This window comes from Patagioenas fasciata, chromosome 3 (genome assembly GCF_037038585.1).
Source record: "Patagioenas fasciata isolate bPatFas1 chromosome 3, bPatFas1.hap1, whole genome shotgun sequence".
Lineage (NCBI taxonomy): Eukaryota > Metazoa > Chordata > Aves > Columbiformes > Columbidae > Patagioenas > Patagioenas fasciata.
This window is the reverse complement of record NC_092522.1, coordinates 92,863,370-92,881,588: the sequence shown is the minus strand read 5'-3', so window position 1 is coordinate 92,881,588 and position 18,219 is coordinate 92,863,370. Positions and strand designations below refer to the sequence as shown.

The following is an 18,219-nucleotide window of genomic DNA, read 5'->3' as shown; positions in this document are numbered from 1 at the left end:
CAGTCCACCTAAAAAAATGCACTTCTAAAAACTCAAGTTAGAATCTGATGATACGTTGGGTTCCCTCCTTCATATGTCCCATGAACAGCAATAACATTATGCCTTCAATGGGAACTAAGAATCCTTGTAGGTTTTTTCAGATCTAGATATAGAAATAGGACAAAATAAATCCCAGTATTTTTTCAGGAATGAAGTCAAAGGGGAAACAAGGAACTTGACATGAGGCACAAACACGAACCTGACATCCTGGGCTTGTTTTGGTTGGCCTAGTGAGTCTAACAGTGGGGATGTTAAGACTGCTTGAGCCCTCTAAAACAAAGGCTGCTTTGCTGGTTTGTTCCTCAAAGCTATCCTGAAACAAAAGGCTTATTTTTAAAGACAGTGGGGTCTTCAATGCTGGGGACTATTCAATGTTAGTGTTCTACTGAACATAGGTAGGGACACTGAGGGTGCCACTACTCATAAGCAACTTCAGGTGACCAGAAGTCGGTCATTTAGAAATCTTTTAAATATTAAACATTTCCCAAGCTTGAAAAATTTGGATGTATTTAAGACTTTCATGTGCTACATCATTTCAGTCTTTACAGCTAGATTGAGATTAATATCACCTAGCATCTGTTGTCTCAAATCGTCTTATCTAAGCCCATTTCGGAGAGTTATTTATTCTACCCTAAAAATTAATCGAATCGCCCTCTGGAGATGTCGACATTGCTCCATTACCTTTGAAACTCTAAAAGACAAGTTTAGACTAGCTATCTGATTTTGGACAGCTAAAGAAGAATGGCCCTTGTAAGTAACGGTTTTACTCAACATATTGAGTGTAAAAGCAGAGCACATACACGAAGGTCATTCCAGATAGACATACACTTCAATAGCTTTCTAGGTACGTAGGAGAGGAGGCAAAAAAAATATTTCTGCAATATTTTTTTTCACCTCAGTTTCTCCACTAGATTCCCTCATTGCTTTTAATATGTTTGAAAATGATAACTGAATCCCCAGTTATTAAAATTACAATTTGTATACGGACAATTTCATCAATATCAGTTCTTTAGGTGACTACAGGTACAAAACATTGGTTCAGACCTTTTTTCATTGCATCTTCTACATTTCTCTAAGTAACAGTAGTTACTTACATTTTTTCCTTATAGCTGCCAGTTCCTGCTCAATCCGTAAGCAGACAGACTGCGTAAGTTCAAATGATATTCTTTGAAAAGCGTCAAAATCTTCCACTGTATAAACATGGGTTTCAGCAGGAGGAGTTGCGATGGCTTCTAACTCTGTACGCACTGCATCCTTCACACCAACTGCAAATATTTCTACATCTGCCTCCCTCAGCTTTATTGCAGGTTCTTTAAAAGCATCTGACGACTTTCCATCAGTGATAAGAATCATGACTCTCGGCACATTTGGTCTTGATCCTTTGCTGGTAACAAATACTTTCTCCCTTACATATGTCATCGCTTTGCCTGTGTTGGTAGATCCGCCTCTGTAGGGGAAGGTGTTAATAGCGTGAATTATGTCTTCCACTCTGTTGTATCTGTTCAAAGAAAACTCCATATGGGGATCTCTGCTGTACTGGACAAGACTTATCTGTACTTTTCGAGGCGATATCTCAAAGCTTTTAACTAAAACTTCCAAAAAGGCTCTTACTTTAACAAAATTGGCGATACCAATGCTGTAGGAACCATCCACTAAAAACACAACATCGGCTTTTACATCAACACCACGTGAGCATTCTGTAAGGAAAAAGAATTGCCACTGTAAACAGATATTCAGTAGCCACAGCACTATAATTTCATCTGTAGTTCATGTATCGTATCTAGTTGGTCATAAAGGAAAGAAACCATTTTAAGTAAAGGTCTTTCTCATAAATAATGAAGGTATGACATTAAAACAAGCGTCAGAGGTTTCAACAACAAAAAGCTACCAGGTAAAAATAACACAGTAGCTCCTAACTCACCCACTTGAACTTTTACTTGTTGTGTTTTTTCCATTATTGTTATTGGCTCACTGGGGGTCAGTCCTTTCATTGCATAAACATTAATTTGATATTCTGTGTCTGGAGAGAGGTCTTTAACATTCAAAGCGGTAGTCTGAGGACCCACACTCAGTACATGTTGCTTTCCACCAGCTATCATTGGAATGAACTGCAGCCGATAGCCAGTTATTTGGCTTGTGGATGGATCCCAGGTGATCCTGATAGATTTTGAGGAGATCTGGGTGGCCACCAGATTTGAAGGAGGCTCCACCACTGAAAAAAATCAAAAGTAAACCCAAAGTATTAATTACAATTATACATATTATATTGCACAATTTTATTTCTGTAATAAATTCAGTCATCTTTGCTTAATCTTTAATAAAACCCCACTTTTTTAGCATAAATAAATACAAGTGAATTACAAGACAGTCTAAATTGGGTCTCAGTGAAAGGACAGAAACATGAACAATGCATTTGTGGTCCCCTGACTGTAGTTCCAGGAGAAATGCTGCCTTGCTGTAATACTGTTTCAACCAAAAGTGAAAGATCCACTGAAACACAGTAGAAACTGTGAACAAATGCAGACCTGAGCAAAGCACTGGGACAGTGGAGCCATCTCTGCTACCATTCTGGTCAGAGAATAACTAGTTACTTAGAATCTTACAGGGCCAGAAAGCTTCAATGACACAGCTTAACATCTGTGTTTTCTCAGTATTTTCCAGTGTGTTTTATTTCCTTGGTTCTTAACCTATTACTTATTCTTCCCATTCACTAAGCAGGATTTTTCCCTTCGGTACATTTTCCATAGAAGTGATGCCTGTGTCCAGATTTGACTATATGAGGCTCTGATAATTGCACATCATTGTGTGACCCTTGAAACTGCGGAATAATGGAGATACTCCAAATCTACTGCATCACGTGTTCTGCTCTCCTGCATTTAAATGCAGAAAGATGAGACCAGCTTTCCACACTTGCTAGATGAAGCAACAGATCAAACTCCAGAAACAAAGAAAGTAGGGATACGCCCTTAAATACACATCAGAACAAAGAGAAGTCAACAGATATATTTATATAAAGTATCTCACCTTCTTCTCCACTGACCAGTTCACCTAGTTGTTCATCAACACCAGAGCACACTTGCAAGATAATTTCATTCTGTATATCCACAATTCCATCAAAATTAGCCACATTGAACACATGCTTTAGTGAAGGCTGAGATGCAATTAGCTTGAGTTCCTTTGCATCTGCTGCTTTGATTCCTAGAAGTTACAATAGACAGGACTGTGTTAAGTGGCCATAAAATACAGACACTTGTGAATGTATTCATGAAGTATCAGAACATCCTGGGATATAGCTGAGTTTAACTTAGTTCTGTCTTCTGTCATCATCAATAATCCAGCTACAAAATAAGATTGATGCAATGAGATCACATGCTCCATTTCAGCCTGAGAAAATAATGTGGTAGCTTCAATAAGGCCAAGGTTGAGACAATGCTTGTCAGTCACTTTAATCTTCGTGCAGCAGCTACAGAATTACTATCTAATTAACACAACTGACATGTTCCACTCTGAAGGAGCAAATGACCCATTTCAAGGCATTCATATGAACATAGTGGCGTGGCAAAATTCATGAAATACAGAATCTGTAAAACATATAACTTCTTTAGCGACATTAATCTCTCAGTCATCAGGAAAATTCAACATACCCAAAGAAAAAACTTCAACTCCTATGTTGCGAAGCTCTCTTGCAGGAATTTCAACTTCATCTTGAGCTTTTCCATCCGTAATGACAATTGCTACTTTGGGAAAGCCTTTTCTTGCTCCAGCAGACTCAGTAAAGGTGTTTTGAACCAGGTAATCAATAGCCTCACCTAAAAACAATACCACAAGTTATTTTATTAGGCTTGAATGAACTAGGATTTAAAGCTAATTTTAATTTTAAAGTGAAATACTGTATAAACACATATGTGGGAAATCTGTACCTGTCATTGTGTTGCCACCTTTGTAAGGTATCCTTTTAATTGCATCAATAAGATCACTTCTTCTGAAATACTGATTTAAATTGAATTCTGTTCTTGTATCGGAACTGTACTGAACAACTCCAACTCTCGTCTTGTCTTCCCCAATATCAAAAGCTGATACCAGAGCAACCATGAAGTCCAGAATATATCCAAAGTTATTTCTCCCTACACTCCATGAACCATCTACCAGGAAAACTAAATCTGTCATTGCACTTATGGAGCATCCTGGAACACACACACACAAAAAAAATCTGTTAGCAAATGAGCAATTGCACTCTAACAAATCAATGAGGAGTATCTGACAGAAACTCAGTAGGTAAAGCCAAAACAATCAGATATTTAATACATTGATATTGTGATCTGGAATATTTTACTTGGGAAACTATTATTCACATAAGTGAACACCCACACGAGCCTTCTAGCTGCCATTACCAAAAGTGAATTGTCACCTTGATACTCAGCTTTCAGACGCCTCTCACACTTTTCCACAAGATCTGTTATGCCATAGCAGATGAAAACTCACATACAAAACTTTTTACAACAATTCGATGTTGTGCTAACATTTCATTTTGTTACCATTTCTGCTTTGCATCTTTATCTTCCCATATTAGCCACATAGGTTCTTCTGCAATATCTTTTATCCACAGCACAAAGTCTTTTGTCAATAGTACTATGACAGCTATTGACTTGTTCACATTAGTTGCATGAAATTCCTGGTTTAAGTACCAACTTATTCTTCCAGTGTGACTATAAATTCCTTCCATCCCAGTCCCTTCCCAAGTTTTCTTAACTCTGGACAATTTTACAAGTTAACTTTATTGCTAGGTAACACAGGAACACAGTTTATGGTGCCTTAGAGATAAACATCAGTTAACTCTAAAATGTCGGATAGCTTGAAAGACAAAACACCTTACTTTGTAATTGAGCCTCAACCTTCTTTTCCTCTGGTATTCCTGGACCACCTGTTTGAACTGCCAAAACACAACATAGAGAGAATCAGGTTAAATTTGTTAACATCAAAGAAAAGCATGTAGAGAATTAGAGACACAAATCTGACAAGCCTCAGAATTTGAAAATATAAATGTAAGTTATAAATACATCACTTGTTCTTCCAGATTTGACAACATAACATTCAGGGCAACACAAAATATAGAAAATACAAATAATTAAGAATCCTCCGTATTTGTGTGTCTTGTACAGTAACTTCCTGAAAATCAGCTATGACATCCCTAGATGAAATACCAATATTATCCCGCTCTAATACATATGGGATCTCATCATAAGTAATTTTCCTGTAGTTCTTCGAGAAACCTGAGACGTATGATAAAATTTGTCATAGAAGATAGTCTGCTGTGTGCAACATTTTTATTTAACTAAATTTATTTTATGCTTTATTTAATTACTAAATATTAAATAATAAATTTTAAATTCCATATTTTATTATACATCTAGATTTCTTGTTTGATAGTTGATTTTTCTTTTCACACACACAGGAAGCCAGTTGGATTCATTTGTTACTGAGGTCAATGAGAATCTTCACCTTGACTTCAGCAGATGCAGTTCATAGGAAGTACATTTAACTCAAAAGAATCAGTGGCCTCCTGCAACAAATTCTATAGGGGTTGTCAGACATGATACATACCTGTTAGTCTCCTCTATTTCTTACAAATTAACTGTGCTACTGCTAGGGATGATGCATAAGGGAAAAAGGCTGTTCAGACAGATATTAATACATCTGATCACAGTTTAGGTATATGGCAATTTTGTTGAGGAACTGGGATAAAGTCAAGTTTTGTGAATGACAACTCAGTTATCTTAGTTGGTTTTCTAATTCTGTTACAGGTACTTACTTGTCAGCTGGCCAAAAACAGGTAGGCTCTCCTCTTTTTCATCATATGAAGCTATTGATACAACATACTCTACATCAGGTGTCAGATCTGATAGGACAGTCTGGGTAGTGCTAGGTGAAAGAGTAAATTCTTTAGTAGGTCCATCTGCAATAAATATACAAAATAGTTAATGTGGCCTTTAAATCTGGTAATATCAATGACAAGTCAATAATTTAAAATTTAAAAATAAATAAATACGTAATGAATAAATAAATACACAAGTAAATAAATAGAACAAAATTAGAATAATGTGTCTAAAATGCAACTATATTTTTAGAATTATATACTTCCTTTTTTTTTCCTGAAGTAGGATTTTGAAACACCAAACTTCAAACTAACGTGTTTTCCATAGTGAACAAAATTACTAAATTGTTTAATAAATTCCAAGAAATTTGAAACTTAACATGCATGTACAATATGTATTGTCATCTAACAAATCATGGTCCAGTTCTTATTCAATATCACTTTTACACTGATTATATTTCAAAGTGAAATAGAATAATAGGTATCTTACACACCCATTATCAGGCAGTAATAGGACTTTACTGCATCATTACCTGACACATGCAATATTTCCCCTGGGCAAAGTACTTGAAAGAATTACAATTCTCTAACTTTAAGGTAAAAACATAGAAGAGGAGCAGAGTGGTGATTCTACCTCTTTTTTCGCTGCTTGCAAAGCAAAGGCATGCAAAACTTATTACTTGCAGTACCCAAAGGGTAAACAATATGTTAAGAAAAATTCTAATTTGGAATAATCACTGTTTTTTCCTGTATGCCCTTTGCTGCTACCCAGTCTTGATCACAAACTTCAGAAAGATGTTAATAGCTACTTTCAGACCTAAGTTAGATATGAGGGAAAATAAACCCAAGTTTTTAAAAAATGCAATGACACAACAAAATTTTACAGAACTCACCATGTGTTGGAACCACAGTTATCCTGTAACCCACTATTGCATCTGGTGGCCTTTTCCATGACATTTTAACATTATGTTCATCTATAATTGTAAAATTCAAGTCTGACGGCGGATTAACTGCAAAAGATTTATACCAGGTGGATGTTTAAAAGTTTGAACAAGATTTGGCAAATGAATAAATAAAGTCAAGCAAAGCTTACTAAAATTGTCTTTGCATAAATTTGTTTCCAACAAATATAAAGATATGTTGTTGGAAAAAGAATAAAATAAAAGCTGACAAGATATGACGAAACATCAAAGAGTATACACATTACAGAGGACAGCACAGAACATATGTTTCTTGAGTTGCCAAGACATTCAAGAATGGCCAGCAAAATCAAGCACAATAGAAAACACATTTGAATACATGTACAATGAGTTCACAGATAATCACCACATATGCAAACATTTCACATAACAATTAAAGGAATTTTTTTTACATGCTGGGTGCAATCCGTACAAGCATGCCAAATCACAACCTGCTTACAATATCATGAGATCATCTAGGACATTGAGAACACGGAATTCTTCTTAATTAGACATCAAATAATTGATCAGCTTTTTAATATAGTCTCTGCATAGTCATATTTCTTATCAATTTCACTGAATCTAGAAACTTGGCAGAGAAAAAACATTTTTAAAAATATGGGAAAAGATTGGGCATTTAATGTTTAGTAAAACGATTTCTGTTAGGGTCCAGATATGAATATCCATGTAAAATGTATATCAGTAATAATGATATACTGATGTAGCATTTTATTTCAAAATATGGAGAGCTCCACCCCTTTGTTCCTAGAAGCCACTGAAGTGACATATTTTGCATATGGCTGCAAAAGATTCAGGAACAAAGGGGATAATAAGTGGGGTTAGTAGTGGTTGCAATTTGTTGAAATATTTGAGCTGATGCACAAGTTCACAAAAATAAGATTCTACCTGTTTACACCAGATTGCTGTAAAATTTCAAAGGTGTAAACTATCATTTTCATGTTTCCTTTGCAGCAGGTGTACCCATACTAGTAGTGGCATTTTAACATAAAATGCCAGTATGGTTCCAAACAACACAATGGTTAATTATGAAAAGACAACATCAAAGTATATTTATGGACATTTATTTTACAGAATTTATAGAGAACAGCAAAGAGGGCACCAGTGATCTGAACAAATGACTGCAAATAAAACTTGTAGGAGCTGATGACAGAAGTAACTGAATAGTACAGAAGGAAATAGTTTACATACGCTATTTTGCAGCATCATGCATACGTAAATGAAATGTTGATTATTATTTTTTTAGCTTCCCACAATGGACAAAAGCCTCCATGTACAAGGTTCATTACACAAAGAGGTTTCATAATATTTTATAATGATATTCTCTTTGTAAAATTGTCATGCTTATTCATGCAGTATTTTACTGACTCACTGTCAGTGCATGGTAGGTGTATTATATATTACTGTTTAAATAGGTCTACAAAGTAAGATTAGATTCAGCCATACTTTCCTTAACTACTTGTGAGACTGTTTTGCAGTCATTTCTAATAAACAGATCTTCTCTGTTTCACAGGAGATCTCCATATATGTAAGATTTTGTTTTAGTTTTCAACATAATTTAACAAGCAGATAAAGAAATAAATGCTAGAATATATAATTATAAAAAGACATTGTCCAATTGCAATAAGTAATATTGAGCTCAAAAAAATGGCAACCAATTGTATAGGTATTTTTTTTCCTTTTCGCTTACTGTCATTTCCAACCATAGGATAATATGGCTTTGTAATACTGATACAATAGATACACTAGTACTAAGTAAATGTTATTTTTCCTATTGTCCATACACAGGCAGTGAGATTAGACCATTAACCTGCATGCATACTTTATTCATCATTCAGCTTATGAGTATCACAATGCTAGGGACAGCACGGTAGTTACTTAGTATCACAATCATGCAACATGTGTTAATAGTCAAATACATTTAGATGATAAGAATATCATTATAAAATATTGTTTCAGTAGCAATGGCTCAGGACAAATTTAATGCAAAGGCAGAGACAACTGACCTGAGCATGCTTTTAAAAAAAATTCAGTACATGGAAAAAATAGCGCCACCAACCTTGCAAGTAAATTGGCATGTTGCAGCAGAGGCTTTAGGCTTTAACTGCTGAAGGACAGCAGCAGCCCAACTTGTTGATATCCAAATGACCGGATTCCAGATAAACTGAAAAAATTGACTGTGAGGAAGAGTCTTTAACATTTTAAAGGATTTTAATCCGCTTTATGAAAATTCAGATGTGGATCTTGGCAGGTAACAATCATACTACATGGATACATAAGTGAGGTATCCGTTCATCCAGGTGTTCACAGCCTTTTAGAACAACGGCATTGCAGGGGACCTCAGAAAGGCCCCTCGTCCATCCCACAGCCAAGACATGATCAGCCACCCCATGTTAGTCTTAAAACTTCCACTTTTGGCAAGACTGCCAGCTTCCCATAGAAATTACTCCAACGCCTCACTCACTTTATCATCATAAAACTATTCTTGACACCTAACCCCAGTATTCATTGCTGCACTTCAAATCCGTTCCTTCTCAACCTGTGAATGGTTTATCAAACTCAAGCTCTGTGCTTCTTGTATTGAAATCCAAAGGGGAACCTTGCCTGAGTGAAAAAAGCCAGTTTGGATCCAATGTTTTCAAAATGTCTTATGGATGGTCTGTGAGCTTTCAATACTCAAAGACAACTTCAAAAACATCCACAGACCTTCACATGGATCAGATTTCACCCATGTGAAAGTGGCTGTGGGGTGAAGACCAAACCATGGTCATACAACCGAGAGCAGTAAATTGATCTGAAATACAGCAAAACGTTTAGATAATAAAAACCTTATTGCGATAATCAAACAGGGCAACTGTTAACTCCATCTTATTAAAATTCTTCTTGAAGTAGGGAATTGACCACTGGAAATATAGTACAGCTTCAACATGGAGTCAAATCAGACTTCCAGGAACAAAATGCACTGGATTGTGATGGGAGTTTGTCCCATGACAGGTACAAACCTTAAAACACGGCTCTACAAAGGCTCACATGTAAGCACAGCTTAACTCAAGCAAGCAGCCTTGATTTCAGGCTACTTACACAAGTGAAGTTGCACATATGCCGACAGTGTATGACATTGCTGATCCGTCAGATCCTGTGTCCATCAAAATCCACGCCAAACCTCTCACTGGCTTGTCAGGGTACAGAATCATGATCGTAACATGTGATGGTATTATAGCATTGCCTTAATACAGTGATTCCACTGATGATACACAGAAATGTATGGCTCCCCTGCAGGTTTCCAGTATAGTAAAAAGACAGCTTGCTGTGTGATTATAACGTTTAGACTGTGTTAATTTCCACCACTTTTAGAACTGTGGTATTATAACTTCCTCAATCAGATATCCTATCTTATGCACCACAAAAGACAAAAAAGAAAAAAAAAAAGAAAAAAAAAAAAGAAAAAAAAACCTGACAATATACTTAATTAATTTCCACTCTTTATGTTATATACATGTAAAATAACAACATGTTTTCCAAAACAAAAAATATAAAGCAAGGCAGCTTTCTTATGCTGTGTAAGTCTTATACTAGCTTGTATTACTTAACAGGTAATACAAACCTAATATACAAAAGTCTACAGTTTTTTACAGATAAAACAATGTGACTGCTAGAGAATCACAATATCTTAACAAGATGGAAGTAAAATGTAATCAGAAAATCAAACAATTTAAACCTAGAACCAGACTTAGAAGTGATATAACCTGGAAATAGCTGCCATCCACAATCCCTATGTGAAATAAAAACTGCAATTCCATCACTATAAAAGATTGACAATAAATAGCATGTGAAATAACATGTTAACCCGTGTTAAAATAACATAGAGGCCATGGAAGCTGAAGGAAAAGCCCAGCCTTGCTCTCACTGAGCCCTGCTGAAGCTGGAAGAGGCCAAAACTCCTCATTTACTATTTTCTTCATATATAGCACATGTTTGACAAAACTAACTAGATCACAACCCCAGTCAAGCTCCTTTGAAGTCAGTGTTGCCAGTGTGAATGGGAGAAAGAGTGAGCTATAGCCTGGCAATGTAGTAAAGAGCAGCTTCTCAGCCTTGTCTGATATCCATTGCTGACCACAACACAGAAATATTGCCACCTATATGTTTGCATTTTTTGTATTTTATACACGTATATGAAATTTCTTCAAAATACAAGATATATAGATCATAAGTGCATTTTGAAAAAAATCATTTAAATATACATACTTATAAAGATGTATGTAACTAAACATAACCGAATATATATATATATATATATACACACACTGCATGCATGCATGTTTGCCAGATTATATGCATGCTTGTGCATATATATGTATATGTATCTTCTAATTAGCATTAGTAAAAACATATAGCCACTGTCAGGTATATACAAAAATCAGTTTCACACATCAGTCTACATTGTTCTCTTTTTAGGAACTTGGAAATCAACAGCTAGTATCTTGAAAGACAGAAATCAGACATCTAAAGGTAATCAAACAGTGGTCCCACCAACAGCTCCAAAGCTGAGAAGGTGTTAACTTTAAAAGTTTCAGCTATCTCAAATAATCTCTAAACCATTCAGTCAATTCAAATTAATGTACTTGACACAAGTTTTATTACATGAGAAACTTTCTAATCTTCTGTAACTGCTGTGCTGCAATTATTTGTCACTTACTGCACTGCATTTCCTGGAGACAGGTTTTTCACCTGACAAACCTTTTTCTGCACTGCACTACTCAAAGATCCCATGCTTGGCTCAGTGACGCCCTCCTTCCCTGCATCCAGCCTAGAAAATGTACTTTTCTAGGTCTGAACCAGTTCCTGAAATACTGAAAAGTCAGCACCTTTACATGGCCAGTGAGGTCACATAGAACCAATGATTTCTTCATTCCTTTCCTGTGCCTTTGAAAATCCCCCTGTATTAGGAAACACAAAACACTACACAAGCCATGACATCATAGCATTTCCTTAAGATTACAACTAACAGGTTATTCACATACTAATCTACTTGGTTTAACTATGACTAAAATAATGAAAAAAAATCTTATCTAGCAAAAGGACATAGATTTCCCACTGGCTCTTTGTGATCACAGATGGAAAAAATGCTGTGACAGAAAGAAATCTTGACATGAGGACGCACAAGGAATGCACTGCAGTATTGCAGTGCTGGACTAAGAAGGCAAGAAACAACTTAAACAGAGCATAAAATATAGCATCACACACAAGAAGTTTAAGCTGAGACATCAGAAGGATTGCAAAACAAAGCTAGAAGAATTTCACTGCAAAAGAAAAAAGTAAAAATGAACATGAAACCAGATTTGTTTCCTTGTCCAGGATAAAGAAACTTCCCCAGTGAAATGGATTTAGACTATATGCTGGGTTTGCCCTCTCTACTGCTGCAGTGATTTTCCAACTAGAAACCCCTGCGTTGCGGTATCTCTGTAGAAAAGCCGTAACATTGTTACTGCAGATCACTGCCTTGCCAACAGCACCAGAGCACGGCTCTCACGAAGAACCCACTGAGCAGCTATCATGCTGATAAAAAACCAGTTTCATCCTGGAAGACTTGGGAACCTACGACCAGCAGTATCAGATAAACAACAGATCTACTCCCAGGGAGGATTGAAAAATGAAAGCTGAAGGAAGGCAGCAAAATAGAACTAAGCTTTTCCTTCCCTCTTCTTTCACTCCATTTTCTGATCCTCTATCAACAATCTTTACCACATCAAATGGCCCCATCCCTTATCCTCCTCTCACTTTTTCACCCCACCAAGGGAAAGAAAATTCAAACCACTTCTCTCATGAACACCACAGAAAAAGCCAGAGGAATAAAAACAAAATTAAATAAATTTTTTTTTTTAAAAAAAGAAAACAGCAGACAGGATGGAAGAACTAAAGTAAATAAGATCCATCATGCAATTTACAAGGTGATGCAAAATTGAAGCACAGAATTAAAACAGTGCAGAAGCATAACCAGCATAGTGCGAACAAAAAACACACTGCAAAAAGCTGTATGAAATCTCCATCAGAGCAAGTCCTAAGGTACTTGTAGCTTTGAACTTCCATTTTCAGCACCACTGTTTCTCACTGCATTTCCTATTCAAGACAATTTTCTGCCCTTACTTGGAAACTCTGGAGCTAGGAAAAGGTCCTCATAGAAACCTGATTGTTATAAACTAGATATTTTATTCAATACATTACTCTTCACTCAGAAATATGTAAGTCATGTCCAGGAGAGCTCTACAATTCACAAGACCAGGCTTTATCCACTCTTTTGCTTAAAATGGCACATTCTTCAACATCAGATCTATATAGCTTGGCCAGCTTGTCTGGCAATGCATCTAGTTTTACTAGTTATAAAATAACTGTCTGCTTCTCCAAATATATTTTTATAGCTTTCATTAACAGTACACAAGCTATGACTGGTTTAGTCCACAGTATAGATAAATAAAACACCTTTGCTTACATTTTGAAATAACCTACTCCATACATGTAATCAGTGGTGCAGGACAACTACATTACTCCAGCTCCTAGGGAGCTCCCTCCTAAGATGGGGAAGGACACACTAATACATTCACTCCCTTCCTCCATCAAAACCGCACATTTTCCCTGCTTTCTCTGGCACAGTGGTCCTGCATTTCAAATGCAACTCTGAAATGACTTCAAATGATCTTCTTTGGTTCATCAGCCAACAACAACGCAGTGCAAGAGGGAGGCAGCAAGCTGATTCTCTCCTAGGGTGACCAGATGTTGCACTACTGTCAGAAAAGTCATATTTTCCCAGAAAAACAGTGTACTTTGCATCTGTGTGCCTCAAGTAAGCACCACTACTAGGGGCTCAAACACCCCAGAGGCATCTCTGACATGCTGTGCTTTTAGTAGCCATCAGCCAAGGTGATCAAGTCCAGGCACAGGAGCCTGCAGCAGGCCACAGTCAAATAATTTGTTTCAGTTTAATGCAGAAAGAGAAGGAAAAGAAAAAACTGAGTTATCAGATGCTGGCTTCTGTTTTTTCCCAGTAAACCTGGGAGAGTTCACAGCCAGCAGATCGGTTCACCCTACAATGGGAGTCAGGTCCCAGAGGTCAGATCAAGTCATTTCAGCACAGGACACTCAGCATCTCTAATTCCCCTGGCAGCCACTTCTGGCAGAAATGTTATTACTACAAACAAAGCCGTGCAGTTCACACAGAGTATGAAAGGGGAGGTTTCCCCCACAGTTGCTGTTAATCCACCAGGGAGGCAAACATGCCAGGGCTAGGCCATTTTGAGCCATGCTGTGGCGAGTGTGGTAGCCATAAATGGGTTTCACCAGGTCTTCATCCTTGCACCTGGAGGCAGGACATTGCCATGAGCTGACAAGGACCTCAGCCTCCAGAGAGACTGGGCAAGGACAAGGAGGAAAAGAAAAGTCCTTTTGGGGGTGATGGCACCACATGCATGCCAAAGCCTTGGGGCCCTGGCCACCACAGCAAGGCCCAGCCCAGGCCCAGCCACCCTTCGGTGGTGCCCAGGACATGCCACAGTATCTCCCCTGTCATGTCTCCCAGTTCAGACCCGCCACGGATGCTGCAGTATCCCCAAGGGAGGGTACGGCCACCCCAGGGCTTCGCAGGGGGTCGCCCCACCAAGCCGGGGAGGCCAGTGCACCGGCAGGCCGGTGGGACAGAGGCAAGGGGTCCAGCCTGAACAAAACACACAGGCGCAGAGAGCCAGACTCTGTTGGAGCATTTTATTTCAAAGTTGCAAGTTTTTTGGGTGATGGATTTTTCGTTTCATCTCTCAACATAACTAAATGAGACTCTACAGCACAGAGCCCAGTCATTCTTCATCAGTCAGCGGGGCAGCACCACAGGCCCCAGCCGTGCCGAGCTGCCCACTGGTAGCAGCAGTGGCAGCGGGCTCCTGGAGGCGCTGGGCCTGGGCAGCCATGCCAGCTGGCCCACGTCCTGTCTGTGGAGTGGTGTGGACAGCACACCAGAGAGACAGAGAGAGAGAGCTACGGTCCGGCTGACTAGCCGGGAGAAACAGAGCACAGAAGGAGCTGGGCAAGGAAGGAGAGGTGTTTCTCTGAAGGAGAGAAAGAGAAGGTGAAGTAGTTACACTCAAAATGGAGAGAGTCTGTAGGCCAGGGCTGGTTGGGAGGTTTGCTTGTCAGCAGGGCATGGGGGACAAGGAGACAGGGAGGGGAAGGTTACCTTCAGCCTCGATGGAGGAGAGGAGGGCGGCTGCACACAGAGCAGCGACTGCCGAGCACAGCGCTGTCTTCATTTCTGCCCTTTCAGATCACAACAACATGAATGAATCTGCAGCGATGGGGTGGGGGGAAGAGAGAAAGGAGAAGGAAATGATACGCGTGGATTAGAGTATTGGCGTGGGTGTATTCATGAAATATAAAAAAGACGAACCGTGGATTTCACTTTGTTCCCTTATCCCCAGCCCCCACCCACAGGACCAGGTTGAAACCTCTAGACTTGAAAGCTGTCCAGAACGATGACAGATCTGCATGACTAACTGGAGAATCTCGTCCTGCAATAATGTGCCTTTTGTTGCTGAACCCTTTCCAAGTGCGGTAAACATACACAGCTTTAACCTAGTCGGGGTTAATTTGATCAGGGAAGCACAGTGAAGATCCATGCCTCCGCATGGGCAGGAGCCAGGAGGGAGCTCCATGACTTCATCGCCGAGTGTGATGATAGCTAATTCAGAGGTCATTCCTGCCTTGGATCAACTAAATGGTTCTTTCAGCTGGGGATTTTACTCGGCTCCTTTTTCATAACTGTTGAAGCACTTAGTTAGCTGTGTTTTAGTGGTCTCAAGGCAGTTTGGAAAGTGTAATAAAACTCTTTCTGAGGGGTTCTGCCTACGAATGTGCTATTCCTCATTTCTTGAAGGTCTGAAATAGATTATACAGAAATGTGTGTAACACACAACTGAAACCTGACACATCTGTCTAGCCATGATGTTTCAACATCTGATAATTCATTTACACGTTCCGAGAGAAACAGATTTAAAATACACTATAAAAAGCAGACAAGTAAAAGAGGCTCATAGTCACTGCAGGTCGTCCAGCAAAATAAATGGGATTAGGCCAAGTTAGTGGTTCCTAATTGCAAGCAGCTATACCTTCATAACTATATGTTCTAGGTCATGTCAAATTACTCCAAATCACTCCAGCAAAACTTCCAAATTATTTCCTTGTCCAAGTAAAAGATAATATGAACAGTCCTCATTGCATATGCATATAAGTATTTCTAAAGTTTGCGTTTTTCCATCTCGGGAAGTAGGGGAGGGTTAATTTGTTTGAAAAAAAGTCATAAATGCATCATATATCATAATTAGGCTGGAGGAAAGAGAATTCCAAAAGCAATTAGGCAACAGATTCTATCAGGAAGATGCCAAGAGCAAAACAAAAGAAAAATACATAAATCATTAGTCCACAGAAACAGCTGAAGGGTAAAATAATATTCTTCTGCCATCTAGAGAACTAACCAGCAAGGCACATTTAGTGGGTAGATGCTATAGAGATCCAGGAATTTCCCAGTTACTGACGCAGAACTTAACAGGCTTCTGCGGGGCAGCTGTGTATGCTTGCCTTAGCCAAATGCCTTCACTGCACATAAAAATACCAAGAGCTTAAAGAAAAACTAAGCAATGGTTTCAGTCCAATGGTACCTCCAGCGGGTAAACAGAAGAAGAGTAATATTAACCATAACAACTCCATGACACTAACACGAGAAAGAACAAGGTTTGCATTAAGTTCTCCTGAAATGCTCCAAAATCATATCACTGCTCTGCGTGGGAAACGTCTGTCCCTAAGCACATCTGCTGCATTCTGCAGTGGGTTTGTGGATTGCCTAAACTCAACGTAAATGGACTTTTGTCCCGGAAATCTTGCGTGGGCTTGGAGTGCCATCTTTTGATCCTTTTGAAAAGCAGCAGAAATTAATCATCTCACAAAGGCATCTAAGAGTTCACTAGTGCTGCAGGGCTACCATTCCTGATGTACATTTTTTTTTCATTAAATAAAACATCTCGGCCAAAGCAATAGTTTGCCCACCTAGAAACTGTTTCTTTCTTGCAAACTTAGGTGCATGAAAGAAAGCCTGGAGATGGCAGGGGAAAACTCCTCTCACTGACTCAGCAAGGACACAAGCAGACTTTGTGTCAGGACTAAAGGTTTTCTCATTGATCTTCAGAGACCACTTAAAAAAAAAAAAAAAAAAGGGCCTTTCACCAGTATCAGTCCAATCTCACACTAATTCAATCTACAGAAGCTTTGCCTAAGCATTTCTGAACTGCACAGTGCATGACATTTCCCACTTTCAATAAGAAAAAAGAAATCACCACACAGGAGAAACCCACTACCTATCAAAGGCATAAAAAACTGGTAACAGGAGAAAGCATCACCGGCAGCTGCACACCCCGGGGAGGGAAGCGAGAGCTGCTGCCAAAGCCGCAGCGGTAGCGTGCCTGCGGCCGCCCTGGGCACTTACATCGGCCTCCGGCTGCAGCCGGAGGGAGCCACCGTGGCAGGGACACCGCCACCGCTGCCTCCCACCGCGTTTCTGCCCCGCCACCCGTCCGTCGGCAGCACCCGGGGCCGGAGAGCCCGGGCCCCCCCGGGCCCGACAGCCAGCAGCCCCTCGGGGCGCTCCGCTCTGCACCTCCGCCCTTTCGGCCTCACGCCTGCAAGCCGGCTCTGACATGCCCAACAAGCACACACAGACACACACACGCTCTTTGCCCCCTCCTATATCAGCCTTCAGCCCAGCGCTGCTAATCTCAGCCTAAAGTGCTTCAGAAGGGGCTGCGTGCGTGGTGCGTACGGACAGGCAACGGGGGTCGGCCGAGGGGGCAGCAGGGGATCCCCGCTCGTGCGCGGGCACAGACCTTCAAGGGAGGCTGCAGGGTGCCGGGGTCGGTGATGGGGCAGCTCCGTCGGCGGTGACTCCGGCGGTGCTTGCAGCAGCAGCCGCAGCCGTCGAACCTGGATAAAGGGAGGAGGAGAAAGGATGAAGCTCCGGGGGCACCTTGTGGAGGGAGCAGCAAGTAGCAGCGGCGGCGAAGGAGGAGCAGAAGCAGCGGCAATAGCTGAGCGCAGAGGAGGCGCCTCGATTACTGTAGCTCCCGGTGTTAGGGGTCCGTCTGGGAAGACTTGCCTTCTCCAAGTGGGAAGAGCCTCTTCTCAATCTGCTACTTAATAGAGGGCTGTTCCCAACTCTCAATTTACCCTCGTAAGCGGTTACGAAACTGCAGGGAAGGTGGACTGCTGCCACCGGGTGATATATGCGCTGCTCTGCTCCAG

General features: G+C 39.8%; 1 protein-coding gene across 6 annotated transcripts in view; it reads right to left on the bottom strand.

Annotated features, from left to right (window-relative positions):
- COL12A1 (collagen type XII alpha 1 chain) overlaps positions 1–18,219 on the bottom strand; it is a 101,760-nt gene extending 83,541 nt beyond the window's left edge. For 4 of the 6 annotated variants that reach the window (XM_065835548.2, XM_065835550.2, XM_071806867.1 and 1 more), the window contains exons 1-10: positions 17,805–18,099; positions 15,110–15,217; positions 6,805–6,921; positions 5,849–5,992; positions 4,913–4,969; positions 3,960–4,223; positions 3,684–3,848; positions 3,064–3,237; positions 1,961–2,251; positions 1,134–1,736 (exon numbers count right to left, since the gene is read on the bottom strand). In XM_065835548.2, the coding sequence (XP_065691620.2) occupies positions 1,134–1,736; positions 1,961–2,251; positions 3,064–3,237; positions 3,684–3,848; positions 3,960–4,223; positions 4,913–4,969; positions 5,849–5,992; positions 6,805–6,921; positions 15,110–15,182 (1,888 nt within the window). In that variant the 5' untranslated portion in view covers positions 15,183–15,217; positions 17,805–18,099. Of the gene's footprint in view, positions 1–1,133; positions 1,737–1,960; positions 2,252–3,063; positions 3,238–3,683; positions 3,849–3,959; positions 4,224–4,912; positions 4,970–5,848; positions 5,993–6,804; positions 6,922–15,109; positions 15,218–17,804 lie in introns of all 6 variants that reach the window. The other 2 variants (XM_065835549.2, XM_065835553.2) reach the window with 2 other exon arrangements.